General features: G+C 40.0%; 1 protein-coding gene across 9 annotated transcripts in view; it reads right to left on the minus strand.

The window, feature by feature from the left end:
- col15a1b (collagen, type XV, alpha 1b) overlaps positions 1 to 21,226 on the minus strand; it is a 43,148-nt gene that overhangs the window by 11,194 nt on the left and 10,728 nt on the right. For 3 of the 9 annotated variants that reach the window (XM_077559083.1, XM_077559081.1, XM_077559079.1), the window contains exons 1-21: positions 16,880 to 17,387; positions 12,223 to 12,410; positions 11,644 to 11,853; positions 11,277 to 11,429; positions 10,251 to 10,325; positions 8,911 to 9,012; positions 7,789 to 7,900; positions 7,583 to 7,623; positions 7,340 to 7,495; positions 7,240 to 7,266; positions 6,339 to 6,401; positions 5,814 to 5,891; positions 5,584 to 5,652; positions 5,360 to 5,512; positions 2,523 to 2,576; positions 2,366 to 2,401; positions 2,144 to 2,281; positions 2,016 to 2,075; positions 1,906 to 1,941; positions 1,779 to 1,820; positions 962 to 1,024 (exon numbers count right to left, since the gene is read on the minus strand). In XM_077559083.1, coding sequence (XP_077415209.1) covers positions 962 to 1,024; positions 1,779 to 1,820; positions 1,906 to 1,941; positions 2,016 to 2,075; positions 2,144 to 2,281; positions 2,366 to 2,401; positions 2,523 to 2,576; positions 5,360 to 5,512; positions 5,584 to 5,652; positions 5,814 to 5,891; positions 6,339 to 6,401; positions 7,240 to 7,266; positions 7,340 to 7,495; positions 7,583 to 7,623; positions 7,789 to 7,900; positions 8,911 to 9,012; positions 10,251 to 10,325; positions 11,277 to 11,429; positions 11,644 to 11,853; positions 12,223 to 12,410; positions 16,880 to 17,207 — 2,184 coding nt within the window. In that variant the 5' untranslated portion in view covers positions 17,208 to 17,387. Of the gene's footprint in view, positions 1 to 961; positions 1,025 to 1,778; positions 1,821 to 1,905; positions 1,942 to 2,015; positions 2,076 to 2,143; positions 2,282 to 2,365; positions 2,402 to 2,522; positions 2,577 to 5,359; positions 5,513 to 5,583; positions 5,653 to 5,813; positions 5,892 to 6,338; positions 6,402 to 7,239; positions 7,267 to 7,339; positions 7,496 to 7,582; positions 7,624 to 7,788; positions 7,901 to 8,910; positions 9,013 to 10,250; positions 10,326 to 11,276; positions 11,430 to 11,643; positions 11,854 to 12,222; positions 12,411 to 15,966; positions 16,015 to 16,879; positions 17,388 to 21,226 lie in introns of those variants that run through there. The other 6 variants (XM_077559086.1, XM_077559085.1, XM_077559080.1 and 3 more) reach the window with 5 other exon arrangements.

Below are 21,226 nucleotides of genomic sequence, written 5' to 3' on the forward strand. Positions count from 1 at the left end.
AGTCTCAAGCCACACAAAGCTTTTAGGGGTTGAACTGTCATGACATCACGGGAGACTATGGGCTCTATTTTCGTGCCCAGGGCCAGTCTAGCACTATCTAACTGTGCGCATGGTTTTCTTTATTTTGATATTTTGCTAGCCTAGCGCTGCTAGAAGACTGCGTTTGCACTGTTGTGGGAGATACGCAGCTGACTCTGGGCAATATCAAAGGGGCCCTCATTAATCCATTTAAAATCGAGGCGCGCAAGGTGTACATGACATAAGTACTTGCTGGAGTCCACACAGGAGATTGACATGCGCACATTTCATTTACAATAAAAGGAACTCCAAAAAGACCTCCACTTGCGGATGATGTAGTCGGTCGCGCATGTGACGTGGGCAATTGTAGGCCACTTTGCACCTCTGATCATCCGTCCATGTTTGTTCCGGAAGGCTGCCAAGAGGCTGAGACCAATGTTGGAGGAGCTGCAAGAATTTCTGGCAAGTACTGGCTGTTTATAGTACACGTGTCAACAACCTCCCATCTTTTTCATGGGCTATGGCGTCGGTTGGCAAGAGCTCATCTTATAGAAAGTAAGAAATAAAAACACACAACTTGGCCATAGTTTGGTGCAAATGCAGAACTGCTCACCAGCAAAACAACACCATACTCATGGTGGTGGCAGGCATTATGCTATGGGGCTGTTTTTTTTTTTTCAGCTAGAAGTGGAGCTTTTACAAAAATAATTATTAACAGTTCTATTGAATATGTACGGGGTAATTTAAGGAGGGCTGTGCACAGGAAATGCAATCGCAAACTGAGAGATTTGGAGCTTGTTCATAAATGAGTGGGAAAATATTGCTTCATCAAGATGTGCCACACTGATAGACTACTAGTCCAAATTACTGTGTTGTAGAAGCTAAAGATGCTGTAACAATAGTTTGGGTTATTCACATTTATGCTGTAGACTGATATACATACCCTCGGACCTGGTAGTCCAGCAGGACCCTGCAAACCCTCTCTTCCGGGCTCCCCTCTTTCACCCTACAATAAACCAATGGAAGAAACTGAATTAATAACTGCAAACTTTTAAACCCTATTACTACTTTATTTACTATAGTGTTTAACTCATTCAAACCCCACAACGTATAAATACGTTTTTTAATACTTTGTCATGCACTCCCAAAAACGTATTTAGATGTTTTTGTTTTAAATTGTTTTTTTTTTAATGCTAGGGCATACAGAAGGCTTTGATGCAGCTTCTGACCTGAAGAGGTCGCTTAAAGCAATTCTAGTTATTACAAAAAACGGCCAGCAGGTGGCAGCAGAGTATAAGAGATCAGCCTGGGCCATCTTGCAACAAGCTCTTTTTCACAGTGTTTTCAACAGGTTTGTAAATACAGATGAAATTATATATTATATATATATTATATATATATATATATATATATACATATATATATATATTATATATTCTAATGTTAATTGCTGCAAAATGGAAACAGATACAAATATTCTTTTTTTTCCTGATGAAAGAAGAGACTTGAATCTTTCTTTTGGTAGGTGGTGTTTTTTTTAATTTTTTTATATAGCAATAGAACACAATATTCTGGTGGCCTTGCAAAATCAGTTAAAATCCAGTAAAACAGCCGAGAGCGAAGGGGGTTGCTTCAGTGAAAATGGCTGGGAGCGAATGAGTTAATATACCCACGTGAATGTCTAATAAACAATGTCTAATACACAGGATCAACAGCAATAATGGACGGGCATGTGTGCTAGTAGTATGTGGGAGTTGTACCTTGATGGAGGGCCCTGGCGGACCTCGGGCTCCATCCTCACCCTATAAAAGATATTACAGAGAACAGAAATTTGACGCCACAACACTAGCTATCATCTACATTAGTACTGCAAATATATAGTACAACCTTGGGACCTTGTGAACCAGGAAGACCAGGTGCACCCTAAACAACAGAATGACATACATATATAATAAAGCACAGTGGAATCTTTAATTGACCTATGAAATCACACTGACCTGTGAGCCTGGGACTCTTGCGCCAAGGAGCATGTCGCTCTTGCCAGATCCCTCCATATCCTAAAAACAAGGTCAGATGTTGTGCATGGGGTGGATAGGCTACAATTGAAAAGAAACGAGGTCACCACCTCAACAAAGAATTTGCTTCCTGCAGGACTAGGGGGACCAGGGGGCCCTGGTGGACCTGGTGGGCCTCTTCTTCCTGGTTGACCACTGGGCCCTTGAGGTCCCACTGACCCTGCATGGCCTGAAGATCCACATTCACCCTGAGGACATGCAGAGACATCCATTACTTGGACTGTCCCTTTCCTAACTGAAGTGCAGACATGACCTACAATGAGCATAACTACCTTTGGTCCAGATGATCCGGGTAAACCTCTGTCACCCTAAAGATTTAATGGGAAAGGATAGAAAAAGAGGTTGTGCCAAAACGAGTATTTGTGAAAGTATCCAAAATATGGCAGCTGGGCAGCAGGCAAGCACCATCATCATTAATGATTAGCATACCTTCTCTCCCACAGCGCCACGGAGGCCCGGAGGCCCATCTTTTCCCGCTGGACCCTAAATCAAACAGACTGTTATGGACAGCATTGTGATCAAAATAAACTAAAAATGAAGAAATAGAGGAATATGATGATGTTAAGCAGCTTGTTGACCCCTCAGCCATTCCCATTCAGGGCCAAATCCAAATGTGATGGTTTGTTTAAAGGAATACTCAACTTCCCGGTGATGAGATGATGCTTGCCAAAATTGCCCACTGTTGGTGTTTGATGAAAACACTTCACAGATTTGAATAATAGACAAATTTAGTTATTACACTGACCAAAAAATAAATGCAAAATGTGTTTTTTTTTTGCTCCCATTTTCCATTATATGAACGCTGCACACAAAAAAGTATGTTGAGATGATCTATCATATATCACACCATATTTTGAGGGGGCCCAGGTGGGGTCTAAGATAACCCGGACAGTACAGTTGCTATCGATTCAAAGCCTTGTAAATACAGTGACCTGGATGATGGAGAATTTTCCCAGTCAGTCAGTATCTGGTATGAAACCGATCTTGCTCTCATAGTATTGATCAGTTCGTTGATTGTGGCCTTTGGAATGTTAGTCCATTCCTCTTCAATGGCTGCAACTGTTACACGCTGATCCAAAGCTTCTTGATTATGCTCAGCGGGTGACATATCCGGTGAGTATGCTCACCATGCAAGAACTGGGATGTTATCAGCTTCCAGGAATTGAGAATGAGAAGTGCTCACCAACACAGATTCAGAAAAAAAAGTCTTACATCTTTTGAGTTCAGCTCATGAAAAATGGGAGCAAAATCAAAAGTGTTGCATTCATATGTTTGCTCAGTATAGATTTTATGCCGAGTTTAATTTGTTGCAACACAGCAAATCCAGAGCATATCTCTTACTCTCGTCAGTTGAGATGTAGGATAAAGCAGTGCATCATTTTTTATTCTCATCCATCATGGAGAGCTGAAAAGTCATCATTAAAGATTCCTTGTATTCCTGTAATGTTCTCAGAAATACTTAATTGCAAGGCAGACTTAAATATTTAATTATGTTATATTGTTTTATTTTCTGTATGCCTTAGAACAATGTGTTCACTGAGAACATAAGATATTTTTTAAAAAAAGAAAAGATTTTTGCACAAATATTGAATAAGAGAAGCAAAAGTGATTCACAAATTGTGATAGCATGCATGTTTGTGCAAAGCTCCATTGAAGTGAAGTCATTTAGCAGATAATGGCAAACCAGTTGGATCATCACAGGGACGAGACGTGATGTTGGTTTGCACACATCTGCATGGATGCAGACCACTTCAGGCACAAAACCCCCCAGCTGTCAGCCACAAGTTAATACCCCATTGTAAGAGAGTGAACAGTCAGTAGCCAGAGGACTGAGTCAAGGACGTCTTTATTCCTTTATGACAATATTTATAAACAAATATAATTGTCACTTTTATTACCTCAAACTAGCATCTGAAAGATAAACGACGCTGACTCGGTGCAGTGGCTTTTGACTGTAACACTGCGTTAGGGTTTGCTGGTTTACCAAGCAAACCAAGAAATATATACCTCGCCCGATACCCAAGCAGAGCCGAAGTCAAGCCCAGACCCCGAAGCAAAACTGGACTCAGAATCAGAACTGAAACCAGAGCCAAGGTCAGAGTACAACTCTGTGCTCAAACCTGAACCACCAGACCCAGAACCACTAAACCAATCCTTAAACATCTGAAACAGAGTGGAGAGGAGGAGCAATTGTTCGAAAGTGGACAACAAGATTGAGGAGTTGGCATATTGGTGATGACGAGAGATGAAGAAAGAAAGAGTAGCAATTTGATTGTGCATAACTTAAACACTTAAGTAAAAGAAGAGTTAGAACAACACATTTAACAACAGTAAAAGTATACATATTTAATTATGCATCCAGATTCTCGAGTCTGAATGTTTTTAGACTATAGCGAGTAAAAGTAGATTAGATACATTTTAGTAAGCTTGTTTTATGTTAAAAATGGATCACTGTCATGCTTTGGTGCACTGAACTGTGTGTGTGTGTGTGTGAAGATTTATTTCCTTCTATTAAACTGCTTAATCAGCTAAATGCTTCATATATTGCATCACCCATCACTCAAAACCATTGACCTTTGAGTTTTGGAAGATGACATAACCTCTTTGATTTGCTTTTTTGGGAATATTAAAGGCTTTTTGTTGCCAGCGCAAGCACAGAATGACGTGGATGGCAGCATACTCGCCGTAATAAATTAGCAATTTTATAGTGCATTAAATTAGCGATGATTTTGGGTGGTATTGTATTAACCCTAACCCTGGAAGGTGTTTGGTGACTCAAGCAAGAAGGCTTTTTTTCTTTTCTAAAATGTAGACATTGACATAGATTCGGTCTGACAATGATGATATGCAGTTTGACGTGGTATGCTTTTCAAAGTAAATAAAGCTGTATAATAAACCAGAACTGTCAAACAAATGTCACAAATTTACACTTTCACGACTGCAAAAAAAACCAACAAAAAACGGTGGCTACTAATGAGCACACCCAGGCAGATGCAATTATTATTATTATTTTTTTAATTTTTTATGTTAAATATTTTATAGATGTAAGTAATCAGCAGCTGAAAATCATATAGATACATAAATTATAAAAAATATATTGTTGGATTTCTTTCTGCTTTTAACAATAACCCATGAAAGGCAAATTGAAGAATTATATTCTTGTACAAAACATGACCTATGTTATTATCTGATTTGTGTATCTCTTCTTCTCTTTAAAAATATTGTCAGATTTAAAAAATATACATTCGAATTTTTAAGTGACTTACTGGTATTCCCGGCTGGCCTTTAAGTCCATCTTTACCTGGCGCACCAAGTGGCCCAGCATACGAGTGAGAGAAGCCCTCAGCAATGTCAGCTGATGAAGGGTTGGTACCAGAGTGACCGGGTGGTCCTGGAGGCCCAGGTGGTCCAGGAGGACCCTGGGGACCACAGTTACATTTACTCAATTGTGCCGGTGATCAACTTTGTCGACTGTACATCACAGTTCTACCTTTACCCTAATCAGTTCAGTATCACTGTCCAGGTCCTCAAACCCAGAACCCAGCGCATCTTCTCCGTACTACAGAGCGACACAGAACACACATGCACAAACGCATACAAACAGTCAACAGATGTTAGTCGTTTGATGATATTTCAAATTGATCAAGTATCAAACAGCCTTGCCATAACGCATTACAAAAAGGGATTTGATTACAATAGTACTCCGCTAACAATACTTACAGATACACTGCGTGATCTTGGGGGTCCAGGAGGCCCAGGTAGTCCCGGTGGGCCTGGTAAACCAACTCCAGGGTCCCCCTGGAGGTAGGGATGTCAAGATGAGAAAATTAAAAAAGTGAGTAATCTTTTGGGAAAGGGGCTTTCAAGGTGTGATAGTGAGTCTCCCTTCAACGACTTGAATCGGCTTGACAACGACTATGGACTCTATTTTGGTAGACGGTGCATACATAAATGCTAGCGTACCCCGACTTTCATGATGGCGCAAGCCTTGATTTGCCTGTTTTGGAATATGGTTCATCGCTATCTGCACCATGCTATAAGTTTTGGTCCACTGAGGGTGGGACTGATAATTTGGTGGCAAAAATTTGTCGAAACTATACAACCATGTCTAATTGTTGGCGCAGGTAGTCTAAGACAATTTTGGTGAATTTTCTCAGGAGGGCAAAGAAAGACAGAACAACATGCTGGGAGTTGTTGGAGTAAACAAAAGTGCATAGGACATAAATGACCGTCAATTAACTATACCTTATCTCCTTTGACTCCAGCATCTCCATTCAAACCTGGAAATCCTTGAGGTCCCCTCTGACCCTAAAATAAAAAATAAAAAATAAAAATAAAAAGTTTAATTACTGATAATAACACAAACCAAGAAGTACCGTATTTTTCGGACTATAAGTATAAGCTACAATTGGAGGTCAGACTCGCACCCAAAATCCCTGTTCCCCAATTGTGTTGACGGCAACAAATGACTTCCGGTTGGATTCGAAACTTCCACATCTAACTACAAAAACGTTTTTATTTGATTTTTTACCTTAAAAAGAACTTCAAGTCGCATTGTGACCAAAAGGTAGAATCCTGGTTGATTTTCCTGCCTTTTGGTGCTGTTGTTGTGGCGGATGCTAAACTAGTGAGCTAGCTGGTTTGGTTTGTTTCTGTGAGAGTCAGCAGCAAACTGAGGACGGACATCACATTAGTTGCCATGACTACTACTTCTTCTTCGGTTCCTTTGTCTTCTTTTTCTTCTTCCATTTCTTCATTTACTTTCTTAAAGTGGTTGGCAATTACTTTTGGTGCATTTTCCGCACCGTTCTAAAATGGAGTGCGCACGATTATATTCAATGATTTATTCTAATCCAAAAATTCTAATCTTGCTACAATATGACACACAATTCTAGTTACAGTAAACCATTTTAAACTAGTAAGAACAACTTTTCCATAGTTAGAAGTGTAAGTTTCAAGAACGAGGGGAACTCTTTTGCTGCCGTCAACATGATTAGGAAATCAGGATTTTTGGTGCAAGTCTGTGCTCTTGGCATCATTTTTTTGTAAGACAAATCCCCTCAAAATGTAACTTATGGTCCAGTACCAGAATGTTTTTTCTTCTTCATGACTTATAGTCTGAAAAATACAATAATAAAAATCTTACTGCTTTTCCGTTGTCCCCCTTCACTCCCTGTAAAATATTTGGTGAAGGTACTGTAAGTGAAATGTATATGAATTATGGTGGAGATCTGTAAAGCACTAACCTGCTGTCCATCTCTCCCTGGCTTTCCGGGGATTCCTGTTGGTCCTTGTGGACCCCTTGACCCTGGCTCAGTTTGCCTCGGTGGGAGAGTGGGCCCAGGTAAGCCTGGTGGTCCGGGGTCCCCTGGCTCGCCTTTCAAAGAGTGCTTGACAAGAACCTACGTGTTAAATGTTCACAGAGTTTTACTGCTGATAAAGACACAATAAAGCATGGATTGAAACAATAGTCATTAATCTGAACTGACATCTTCAGATGATTCCCCTGGCTCATCTGTTTGCTGCGTCCCTGAAGATGATAATTTATAAAATTATGACCACAATACTGGCACAATTGATACATTAACAGTCATCACGACTGATCAGATTCATTGTGATAATTATGAAATATTAAATAATTTGAATTATATGGGGAGGTACAACAAAAACAAACTCCACCAAGACATCATTTAACCTTTTAGCAAGATTTCTTCATTGGCCTCCATTGAGTTGTGGTGACTTGAATATTCGTCACTCTCCAACGTTGGAGCCTTTGTGGGTGGCGCTCTTAGCGGAACAGTGTTTTCCTGCAAGAAGTTATCGGTGTGGAAAACTCATTTACAGTTTGTTATTCTATAAAAGTGCATAAAACTAAACAGTTTGATCAGTATTGACATTTCTTAACAGACTGAGTGAACGCTTTGAATTCCATTCCACCCATTTTTCCAACTGAATAAAAAAAAGATATAGAAATACAATGACAATATTGGAACAGGAATGTAAAAGTTAATAAAGGACACAAAATCAAAGAGGACGTACGATACGGCTATTAAAAACAGCTTACAAACTGGGACCCATTTTGGATAGTACCACCATAACTTTGGGAATCACTCATAAAATATTGCAAACCAGCTTTATAGTCCTCTTTCAAACCATTCCATCGTCTTTCTAATTCAGTGACAACATCTCTCGTAATTCACCTACAATTTCTACAGGAACTGCAATTATAATTGTGTTATTGTGTAGCAGGCCTTTATTATTACAATATTGTGGCTTGTGCACATTTCTATTGGAATAATGTTTTTTCTCAAGCTTAAAATTTCCCTCCTTTTGAGTGAAACGTATCGTGGGAGCTAACACTTTGTGGCAATAAAGTATCCCTGATTCCTGAATGATAGAACTTCTTTTGAAGGACTTCTGTTGAGGTTCAAGGGCAGGGTGGTTGACAGGAAGTTTAGGGTTAGCCTGACTTCCCACATGTGGGAGGAAGAAAGATGACAAACAGGCACATATTTACTTGGATGTGGGTCCTTTTGATAAAACCAGTGCATGGTAAAAAGTCTTATTCAGCGGCAGTGGCAGAATCAGCCATGCATGCGCAAGCTTGTATAAACAAGCTGAATTTCACAAAATGGCTTCCATGCTTCAGTAACAATGTAAGTAATGACGAATAATGATGTTCAGCATGGCAGCTATTTTTTTAATTAATTTGGGGGAAGTTAGGTTTTTATTTTTTTGCACATCGAAATTCAATTCAATTGACATGACTCACCTACAATAACATAGACTGTAACACAAAAACAAATATTTTAATTACCTGTGCTGCTCCATGTTTCCTTCCCTCTGTTTTCTTCATCATTCCTTCCTCTGTCTCTCTGTCATCCAGGCCATCATCATCACCACTGGCATACCCAGAAGCCTTCAACAATTGCATCATGTAAAGGGAAAACAAACTTGAGGGGAAATTATTCAAGCAAACAATAATTGCAGTGCAGTACAGTTACTAGCATTGTACTTAATCAGTTATTGGAAGAAAGCTCGTTAACACATCCTCATCGAACATTTATATTCATACTGCAACATGAAAAATCTACTTTTTGGAGCTTTTAGCCATGTTAAAATGCTAATTCCTCACCAAAAACATGACCAAGTTGTCTTTTCCTTCATTCGCCCCTGCATGAGAAATTCTAGGTTATTCTGCTCTCCGAGCACCAGCCCCTCCCAACCTGAGAAAACGAGCTGTTGGCACGGTTTGACGTCATTGCGTGCGGCCCCACCCCCGCATCGCCTCTGCGGACTAAACGCACGCCCACTTTCTCTGAGACCTCCCTCCATGGGATAATGACAAAAGTAGCCTTTATCAATAAACATTCTGTCCAAATGAATTCAAAGCAATTAATTATTCTTCACATTTGAATGCCAAAATGCAATGAAATGACATTTGGCGGTCTAAAAATCCATTGGCTGACACTGGTGTTAACTACAAGTAAAACATTTGCGCTAATGAAATAAAATTTCCTCTAACCTCTCTGCTCCGCTCCTCTTCCACGATTTCTTGCGACAAGGACCAGTTTTGTTTCAAATTGATGGCTTGCGTGACCAAACGCAGAGACCTAGCAGCCCGTTAAATTTAGAGTCCATTTTAAAAATCGCCTTAAAACCTATGTGTATGTTTCGTGTGCGTCGCGCGGCAGCCACAGGGGGAGAGGCGGGGTTTTACTGAACCGAGCGTTTGACTTCCGGGTAAGAAAAATAGCCACCGAAATAACTCATATTTCATAAGAAATGACATGGCGATTGTGTCAAAGGTAAGGTTTTATCATTATATGCCTATAGTTAACTGTGGAAGGGCTTAAAATAGCCATTCAGAAAAAAGTAAACATTCTACAGTATTATGGTCCCAAGCACCCGAACACAGTGTTATTGATAGATAATATTTACACAAAACATTTCAAATGACTGTCATTTAGGACTTGAAAAATTAAACAAAAGCATTGAATAATTCATTTTTTTAATTCCAATTTTCAATTACCCATGATGTGCTCTTACTTTTCTTATTTAGTGAATGATAATTTTATTTATTGAGTCAGGTTGTCTGGCTACAGAGAGGACTACTGTAAACATATTGTACAGGCCTATAGTGTGTGTATTGCTCACATCAGGATCGTCATCCTCACACTGCTCCTCGGCTGCCCTGGGGTCATCTTTGATAACCAGCTGCTGAATGGATCCCTGTAGGAAAAAATATGGGGACCCACTTCAATTCTGAGTAGTTGGACTACACAACCATTGATTTCGCTTATTATATTTAGTACGTACTAATCTAGTCTCTCGTCAAGGAAAACACCTCACATAGTGAATGACAATTCACAAGCTGATATCACAATATACAACTCAACTTTGAGGAAAAGAGAGATAACTGTCCATTCCATTAGTCAGGAACACACATTAGTTCCCATGACATGACAGATATGCTCATGCTCATGATACACGCACGCACTAGAACACACTCACACGTGGACCCATATTCCATACTGGATGATGGTGTTGTGATGCTTTTGATCCACATTCTACACGCCACAAAATAGAATGAATTGACAATTACAGAGTTTTTTTTACAACAACAGTAAGGCAACCGTGACGTGTGGTTACTTTGTGACCACTGTGTATTGAAAGTGTCTCTCCTACTAATCTCAGCCTCAAGAGGTTGTGGAATAAAAATCTGTTTTGCGTTAACGTCATTTAAAAAAAATATATATATATATATATATCGAGGTATCATCATGGTTCAAAGCACAAGCCCCTTTGAGCAGACCTAAACTAAGTCTTAATGGCATGTACTTCCTCATCCACTATCATCATCTTACTCCCTCATTCGCTCCCCCTTTCCACATGACAACACACTCACCTCCCCAGTTACTTCCTCTCTATGTTTGATCCTCAAAAATGTCAACAAATCGACGCAATTGCATTCCTGAAGATCTTTGGTGGTCATGACATTTTTTGGTCGGTTTGGTCTGAATATTAAACAGGTAGCATACCCTCAAGAGTAGTAGTAGAATAGTCTATTATCTCCTAAATACTTCATACATATGTATGCATATGTAGCATAAATCAGTTCAATAAATGTTTACATATACAATGTCAACAGCATTTATAGTACATTAAACATTTTCCACTTACCACAAACTTCTCAAGCCCTGTGCTCCCTGCATTTGCAACAAAAATGCCAGAGTTGTGTGAGAAAGCGAGTCTTTCTGGCCTTCGATGGAAGGTGGTCCTCTCGGCTTCGCCACAGTCCATGTAGAGACGCACCTCATTGCGCTCCACCACAACCTATCATGTCCAAAAGACACAGTCCTGACTTAAATAGTATAAGATGAATACAATCATAATTACGAAAATAAATGTTTTGTTGAGCAAATATTCGTTTGAGGCATTTGTCACCATTAGTTATCATGTTAGTTGTTCTAATTCTGTCAAAATAAATGTACAGATTACAGATTTTACTTCAGTTTAACTTCTCATATAATATCTTACTACAACTTACAGTGAAGCGTGTCCACTGATCCGTCATTTCTGGGACACTGAAGGCTGCAGCTTTCTGGCTATGGGATGGCTGCTCATTGTCAGTGTAGTATAATAAGATATTCTGAAGACCTGCGTGGACTGGGGTGAGCGCTAAGCCCAACTCAACCACCTTTTGACGAGTATCTGTGATGGCGAAGAGCATGCCTCCTCTCTGGCTTGCTGGACGGATCTAATAAGAGGAAATATAAAATCTAAGTCTACATTATAATTAATGGCAACCTGCACAACTTACCATAATGCACAACATGAACAACAATGATCAATCATTTCTGTGTGTACTTGTATCAAATTAATCAAACTTTTGAACAAAATCAAGTAGAGCTAAGCAGAGAAGACTAAACTAAATGAATTAACAAAATTAAATGGAAGACAGGCAGCAATGATGCAAAAAGAAATGCAGAAAATTAAAAAGCAACAATACCACAAGGGGGCACAATTTTCTTAGGCTTCTTGACCATTATTTCTCGAAAATTTAAATATGGCCTTCTGTTTTGTTAGGGAGCATTTCAAATCCATATTTCAATTCAAACTGTGTTACCGTGACAATGATGGCAAAGTCGATGTAGAACGGGCCTGGCACAAAGGTCTTGGTGAGCCTGCCTATGTTGGCTTCAGGTCCAAAGTTGTACGCTGGAAAGCCCTCAAAGCCAGGAGTGAAGGAGACAGAAGGAGGGAGGGGCACGCCAATTAACTCTGTCAAGTCCAGGTGACTTCCGGAGCTTTGCTCTGACAAGACAAACAATGCAAAACCTGAGATGTGGAGTAAAACCGTGTCAGAGCAGTGTTTACATTTTCTTCATACAATGACGGACTTGAACAATTCACTAAGCGACAGCTAGAGGGCGGTATGGCGCCACCCTACGGCCCGGCGGTTACTGCAGGTTCATTGACCAGATGAGTGAAATGACAAGAAGAACTTGTGAATCTTCCTGTCTTTTATTTGACTTGATTTGATCCTGACACTGTTTATGCTTCACTGCTCTGCCATGGAAGGACATAATCCTCCAAAACAGTATTTCACTATGTGTGACATTAGCAATTATACTATTTTGTGCATACGTGTATGAATAGATGGCCCTACATTCCTTTTAATTCTCTACAAGCTGCAAGTCTCCCACAGTGAGCAACTCTCACCTCAGCATTCCAGTCAGCCCTGCTACGGTATTTATACCTATAGTCATGCACACACATTCTCGGTTGCTATCCAAGTGAGGTCTTATTATTGACATAAAACATCTCCTAATCCCCCCCCCCCCCCCCCTCAACCTTGCGCATCACAAATGAACAATCCCAATGAGGCCAATGTTAACCCCAAAACTCCTTTTAATCTTGAAGTCATTGTGCTAGATGGGGGCCACACACACTTTTTTTCACCCATATGAACAAAAGCTACAGATTCCACCAGACACTCCAAAGATTTGGGGCGCTCTCATTTATCAGCCTGGCCAACTGGAAACATACCCGATTAGAGGCTTTAGTGTGAATGTGTGTGTGTAGATATGCAATAGAGGAAGAGAGAATGGCAGCTGATGTGCCTCTTATACAAACTCAAATCACAAAACAGTATACTGTACAGCTTTACATATGTAGATGCGAAGACACAAAAAGGGAAGATGTGCAATTAATGTACGGTACAGTAATTGAAAAAAACCATGCAAACACAAAACAAAGGTCATAGATGTTTCCGTCATCCACCGCGCCTGATTCTAAAGATCAGGATCGTTATCAGGCTTATGCAGAGCTTGCTGATGAGCTGATTATAGAAATCAGGTGTGTTGGAGTACGGAAACATCTCAAACCTGCAGGACTCCAGCCCTCGAGGACCAGGATTGGGGAAGGCTGCTGTAGATCAAAAATTGTGATTTGTCATTTACACAATCCACCATTATTGACATTTTCTGCCCGTGACTTGCCAGCTAGGCTGTGTGAAGCTCCGTCAATATCAAGCCACAGATGCAGTGTGCCCACCACATGCGTCACATGCAACTGACGCTAATTGACAAGTGTAATTTTCGTTGATACAATCTGCCTTTGAATCTTTATGAGAGCTTGCTTTTTTCTTCATATTATTGACGAGGATTCACCTAATTTCAATTGCTTAGCGCACAAGTGTCAGAGTTCGGTTCTCGAAGGCCTTAGGCACCGTCCAGACGGAAGCAAAGCTGGCTTCGTTCCTCAAACAAATCCTGTACACACAGAAGCATTTCAAGACCTGCGTGTGTCCAAAAGAAGACGCTGAGGACGTTTAACGGCTGTAATATATATGCCAAGTCTGGAGTGGCGCTGTAGCGCAGCCGCAGGGAGTTAACGGAAAGCGTAGAAGAAGAATCAGCGAAGAAGACGAACACTCCCCCCCCCCCCTAACTTTATTGCAATCTACAGCACAAACATTACTTAGCATGTATCAAAACAACATGAAAAAGATGAACACAGGAGACGTGACAATGGTGGGTGATTCAAGTACAACACAGCATGTTGAACGTGGGAATAAAGAAGCAAAATATTTTGCTGCAAAAGTATAAGCAAGCTAAGGAGGCTGCGCAAAACGACTACGACACGGCTATCCGCCATTGTTGTTGACAGACTGACGGTTCGCGCAAGAATTGGCGCATACGTCATCAATCTGCAAAAACGCGTGGTCATCGAGCTGAGATCATTACGTCCCCGTATCCCGCATATGATGTCCAGACGGACGCGTACGGGGCGCATTTTGAAATCTTTCCACTCTGGAGCCCGGTTTCAAAAGTGATCGGTTTCAAGCTCCGAAACCGCGCCATCGTGTGGACAAACGGCCTAAACGGTAAGAAACTTGTGAGGATACATTGAAACTGGCTTTCGTGTGGACGGGACCTAAAACAGGAAGGACTCAGGCCCTCAAGGACCGAACTTTGAGATCACTGATTTAGCGCCTTCCCGGTCAACAGGGTAATAATGACAGTCAGTCTCGACATTGACCCATCAGCAGAGTGGATGGGGTGAACAGTGCTAATCTCGATCTTTCCTACCTGTCTTATGGCAATTGGATCCACGTGCTTGGCCCGATCACACACAACTGTTATAATGCAATCTGCACTTCTACTTCATAATTCATTATATTTATTATAAACACTCAGGAGGGAAATTACACACCACACCGAACCAGATCACACACAAGAGAGATGACAGCTGTGCCTTGCTTAACTCATTCACTGCCATTGACGGCTATAGATGTCATAAATTCATTTGAACTATTTCTATTAGTTTAAAAAAAAATTCCACTTGTCAACAAGAGTATGAAAGCCTACATTTTTTTTTGTACATTTAGAACAGACATAACATTTGTGATTAATCATGCGTTAACTAGTGAAGTATTGCAATTAATTAAGATTAAAAATTTTAATCACCTGACACCCCTAATTTTTATTTAATCTTTTCTTTAAAAATAAATAAAACAATGATTATTTTTTCCAATTTTTAAAAACATTTTTTTAAAGGAAAGATTATTAAAAATTAGGGGCGTCAGGCGATTACCATTTTTAATCGTCAATTGCATGACTTCACTGGTTAACTCACGATTAATCACAAATTTTATATCTGTTCTAATGCAATAAAAAAAATTCTAGGTTTTCATACTCTTGTTAACAAAAGTGGGAAAATGTTAAACTAATAGAAAATAGTTACATTGAATTTTTGACGTCTATAGCCGTCAATGGCAGTGAATGAGTTAAGGAAGCTGACTGGCATCTTTTAAACAACTGTCCGCAGCGGGACATGATCGGTGGCCCTCCGACTGCTGCCCCATAGCCATAATCGACATAACTACGAAATTCTAAATCCCAACAGTCACTTTAACCCTCAGTCACCATCATCATGAAAGTGAATGGATGCATTATCATGTGACACTAAGCTCTCTCCTTCAATAAATGACTCACTTTGTTTATGTGTAAAAGAAAAAACACCAACTCGACATCTTGGCCATTCAGGAGACTAATTAGCCTTTTTCAACAAATGTCAGTTCAATCAGAATTTGCAACTTTTCATAAACCCTTGACAACTTTGTGCTACATGTTCTCCTCAAAGTCTCTCAAACTCCACATAATCCTCATCATGTTGACCACATGAATGCTTGATCAGCTTGGCCAGACTTATAAAAACCCGCCCCCTCCGTGTTGCCGCACATAACCTTTTAAACCCACCTTGACCCTGTCATGCCGCACAAAAGCCTCCTGCTGTTTGGCCCACTCCCCCCGAGACTCCCAAAGATTTAGTGCAACACACATCACGGTACGGCTATGTCACATACCAGCGTGCTACCAGAGCAAAAGCAAGGCCTTCAAGAAAGTGAGAAGTCCGCATGCAGAATCTTGCCAGCACTTTCAACACAATCAAATGCTTCAACTATTTACTTCTCGAAGAGTATCAAATATTGTTTTAATGCAATAAATCGGCTATTACACCGACAGATTATTTTATTTTACAACAATTTAATTTGCTTTGTTTAGGGTCCATTTGTAGTGGCTCATCAGTTCTTAAGAGTATCATGTTTTGAAGTGTTTTGAAGCAGACGCAAAAGACGTTTCCATTGACATTTCAGTTTCATATTCTTAATTTGTCCTATATTAAACAGTACATGACAATCCTCAGTGAGGAGCCAAATTTCTAACCTGGGTCTTGATCGGAAAAATCCCATCAAAAGTGATCATTGTTCACTTGCAATATGTAATTGGAAGGATGGCCCGTGAATGTTCTCATTCATCCAGATTAGGGCAGCACTAGCACATGGCTAATTTAATCCTAACTAGCTAGAACTGATGAAGCTTGTTGGGATGAGAGACGGAGCATCTTCGAGGCCAACCGGAACAATCCAGTTGTGATAGATTCAATGCCCTGAGGGAAAAACTGCCTGTGAAATTTTGAAGCAAATCTCTGAAAAATTCCAATTCAGAAATTACTTTGTGCTACATCTGCTTTATAATACAACTCCAAGTCCACAAAGTAAAAAACCTGCCACAGATTGGCTTTAGCCACAGGTGCTTCTACTTGGTAATCAAGCTCGTCTCCACCTATTTAATGGAAGCACCTGTGGCTAATTTAGGGTTTTTACGTTCTCGACCTGGATTCCTCAACCCTGCATATAATTAATTTAATCCCAGAATGCAACATTGATATGAAAAGCATTGAAAAGCTGTCTTTATCTCTCCAGTTTGTACACTCACCACTCTTCCAGCGTTTCAGTGGTTTGAAATGGGATCTGGCATTACTGATCATCGGACCAGGAGGTAGAATCCCCCGGAAAGACCCTGCAGGGCTATCAATAGACATCTCAGTCTGCATCACACCATTGAAAGCGGTCCCTGTTGTCTCATCCTCAATTCCCGCTCTCACTGTTGTCCCTGGCGAGTCCGAAGGGCTCTGTGAAGTTACGGATGGAGGAGAGGGATTTGGGCTGCTCTTTGGGCTCGCCCAGATGAAAGACCACCATTGAGCCCGTACAGGTGCGGACAAGAGTAGGAAAAGAACGAGAGAGATGCAAGGAGTTCCCATTCTCCTCTTCCAGTATCTTGTTTGGATGTGTAAAAAGATGGACCACAACAAACAAGCTGCACGCAGTGTGACTCACATATGCAGAGTCAATATGAAGTGATCCAACAGAAAAAAACAAGTGAACAGTCTTGGACCTTCTCACTGTCCTTGCTCCATCTCCTCTCATGCTCTTTAACCTCCCTCGCTTTTGCCTCTCTAGCCCCCCGCCTCTCTCTGTAATTAGTGACTCCCCCTCCTCTGGCCCTCCACAACGCAGCAGACCTGATTTTCACTCCCTTGTCTCTTCACTCGGGTGGACGGGCAGATTATAGTGTGAGAAACAGACTACGGTATACACTAAACCACCAGTCAATCACAGAGCTGACATATACAGTCGGGTATGTTTACACATCAATAACCCAAATTATCATTCATGTTTTTAAAACTATAGAACAAATGTCCAACATTTTTGTTTCCCTTGATATGCACTCCCACATGCCCATAGAGGGAGCTGTGGGTTTACAACCGAGCTCTGTCTTGTCAGTCCAGTACATAAAAATAAAATATGAATACATGTAATTTGATTTGATGCAGTTTTAAGTGATTTACACTTTTTAATGTCCCATATTTCATATATACACTCAACAACAATATAAACGCAACACTTTTTTTTTTTTTGCTCCCGTTTTTTTATGATGAACTCACAGAACTAAAACTTCTTCCACATTCACAATATCACAATTTCTCTCAAATATTGTTCACAAACCATTTTAAGGCCCCGTCCAGACGGAAGCAAAGCCGGCTTCGTTCCTCAAACAAATCTCGTACACACAGAAGCATTTCAAGACTTGCGTGTCCAAAAGAAGACGCTGAGGACGTTTAACGGCTGTAATGTATATGCCAAGTCTGGAGTGGCGCTGTAGCGCAGCCACGGGGAGTTAACAAAAAGCGTAGAAGAAGAATCAGCGAAAAAGACGAACACTCCCCCCCCCCCCCCCCTAACTTTATTGCAATCTACAGAACAAGCATGTATCAAAAGACAAACACAGGAGACGTGACAATGGCGGGTGATTCAAGTACAACACCACTTGTTGAACGTGGGAATAAAGAAGCAAAATATTTTTGCTGCAAAAGCATAAGCAAGCTAAGGGGGCTACGCAAAACGACTACGACACGGCTGTCCGCCATTGAAATCTTCCCACTCTGGAGCCCGGTTTCGAAAGCTCCGAAACGTTCCATCGTTTGGACAAACGGCCTGAACGGTAAGAAACTTGTGAGGATACATTGAAACTGGCTTCCGTGTGGACGGGGCCTAAATCTTTGAGAGTGAGCGCTTCTGCTTTGCCGAAATAATCCATCCCACCTCGCAGGTGTACCATATCAAGATGCTGATTAGACACCATGATTAGGGCAGTGTGCTTTAGACTGCCCACAATAAAAGGCCACTCTGAAAGGTTCAGTTTTGTTTTATTGGTGGCCAAGGATCCAGAAAACCAGTTAGTCCTGACTGGTCCCCAGCACCATTTTTAGCAGTAGGAAACCTATCATGGCGGTTCATTTCATTGTGCAAAGAGCGATAGCATTTTGTGGTAATAAAAAAAGAAAGAAGCTTTCAGTTTATGCTTAAATTAATATTACATATTGACTTTGTCATGCCAACAAGCTTGCATAAAAGCAATTTACACAAAGTTAGCATTTAACAGGTGAAATGTAATAAGTAAATGTAAAGCCAAAGTGCATGCTACCTACTAGCATTGCTAGCATTAATGTAGATCAGCAAAAAAACATCAAATTAAACAATAAATGATTAGTCATTGAATGACCTGCCAATTTCTTCCAACCAAGATTGCTTGGTGTACGCTGTGCACCCTGGATTGTTCGTCACTGCCAGTCGGATAACACAACTATTGACAATTTAGACCATAATTCTCAATTAACCTATCATGCATGTTTTAGGGATGTGTGAGGAAGTTGTAGTACCGCACACAAATACTGAGAGAACACGCACAATTCACACAAGAATGTTGGAGCTGAGATTTGAACCCTGAACCTCAGGAGTGTGAGTGGTTTGTGATCAATTCCAGACCACGCGTTCAACGCCCTCGACTTGAGGTTGCAAGATGAGTTTCTGGAACATCAGACATCGTGACAAGAACTGGTTATTGAAGTGACTAATTGTATGAAAGGTGAAACCAGGCTGCCATTGTTGTTAGAATACACTAATACATGGTCGGATACCCTCTAGTGGAGCAGATGATGGGTTTAGTGAGGCTGAGGAAACCGGTCTCTGGCTTGAATCCTTGTGGATTAGTCAGAGAGGTGGGGTTGAAAGGTCCGGGGTGGTCTGCTGGCATTGCATTAGGGATTGATTAGTGCAGATCACAGCATAAAGTATAGAAGAGTACCTTAGAGACGCATCCTTAAAATGTGTCCAAATATGAACCATTCTTATCTACTCCATGCTAGCATTATTGTGCTTCAACCTTCCACAAGTCACTGATGTGTTGCCGGATATGATTCTCATTACATTACAGTATAGCTATTAACTCATTCACTGCCATTGACGGCTATAGACGTCAAAAATTCATTTGAACTATTTCTATTAGTTAAATTTTTTTTTCCCACTTTAGTTAACAACAGTATGAAAGCCTAGAATTTTTAATGGTATTAGAACAGATATAAAATTTGTGATTAATCGTGAGTTCGTGAAGTCATGCGATTAATTACGATAAAAAATTGTAATCGCCTGACGCCCCTCTTTTTTAAAATAATCTTTTCTTTAAAGAAAAATAAAGATTATTCAAAAAATTTACAAGAAAAAATTATTAAAAATTAGGGGCATCAGGCGATTAGAATTTGTAATCGTAATTAATCGCATGACTTCACTAGTTAACTCACGATTAATCACAAATTTTATATCTGTTCTAAATGAACAAAAAAATAATCTCTAGGTTTTCATACTCTTGTTAACAAAAATGAAAAAAAATGTTAAACTAATAGAAATAGTTAAAATGATTTTTTTTAACGTCTCTAGCTGTCAATGGCAGTGAATGAGTTAAAGAGGCAACTAGTTATTATTTGACTTCAAAATTGTTTTGTTTTTTAGGAAAACACATAAGAAGGAATAAGCTCTTTACACATTAGAATTATTATCAATTCATCTACACAAAGCAGATATGATTACTATCACATCTTGAAAATACAGTTGGAGGTGGCCTCCATGATAAACATTTGCATTTCCCCTCATACCCACTGTCTATGCATGGGGACCCCATTTAGGGCCTCTGGATTCCAGGGAAAGTAGCCCCTTCACCTCCCTCTCACTTTCTACTCTACCCAACAATTCTAACAATAAACTCTAATTGATTTATTGTCACAGAAAATCATAGTAGTTACTATTCATTTATTCATTCGTTCATTTATCACCTATAAATATCCTTAAGGTCAAAAGACTGCCCTTACAAATTGAGAGAGCCACAGACACAAGTATATCAATGGTACATTCAAATTTAATTGGAGATTTTAGCGTCAATTGTTAGAATTACAATATTGTTACGGGTTTTATTATTCTATAGACTATATGATATGACAGGTAGAGTACTACTTCCTACATTATACACTGGATACTGTTGCAGAAGAAGACATCACCTGAACCAATCTTTTATTTTAGTACCCTCTAGTGGTCATAAAAACACATTGCAAGCAAAAGCTCAATGAAACCTGATTATACTATTACGATAATATATTCATGAAGTAAAGTCGGGCTACTATGTTTGTATACCCAAAATACATACAGTACTGCATTCAGTTCATGTTTATATGGTTGTTTATTGTTATGGATTGAATTTTGTCATGTAAATTAGGTATTTAAAATGCCGTTTGAAGAGGGGGATACATGCCTACAGTTTAGTTCTGAGGTAAACAGTTTGACATTTTAAACAAATTCAAGCTCTATTACTAAAACAAAAACAACTACAAAAGATAACATAGCTCCACTAACTTCCTGAAAGCATATCAGGAAAACTTTACTTTACCACTTA

The sequence above is a fragment of the Vanacampus margaritifer genome, chromosome 2 (genome assembly GCF_051991255.1).
Source record: "Vanacampus margaritifer isolate UIUO_Vmar chromosome 2, RoL_Vmar_1.0, whole genome shotgun sequence".
Lineage (NCBI taxonomy): Eukaryota > Metazoa > Chordata > Actinopteri > Syngnathiformes > Syngnathidae > Vanacampus > Vanacampus margaritifer.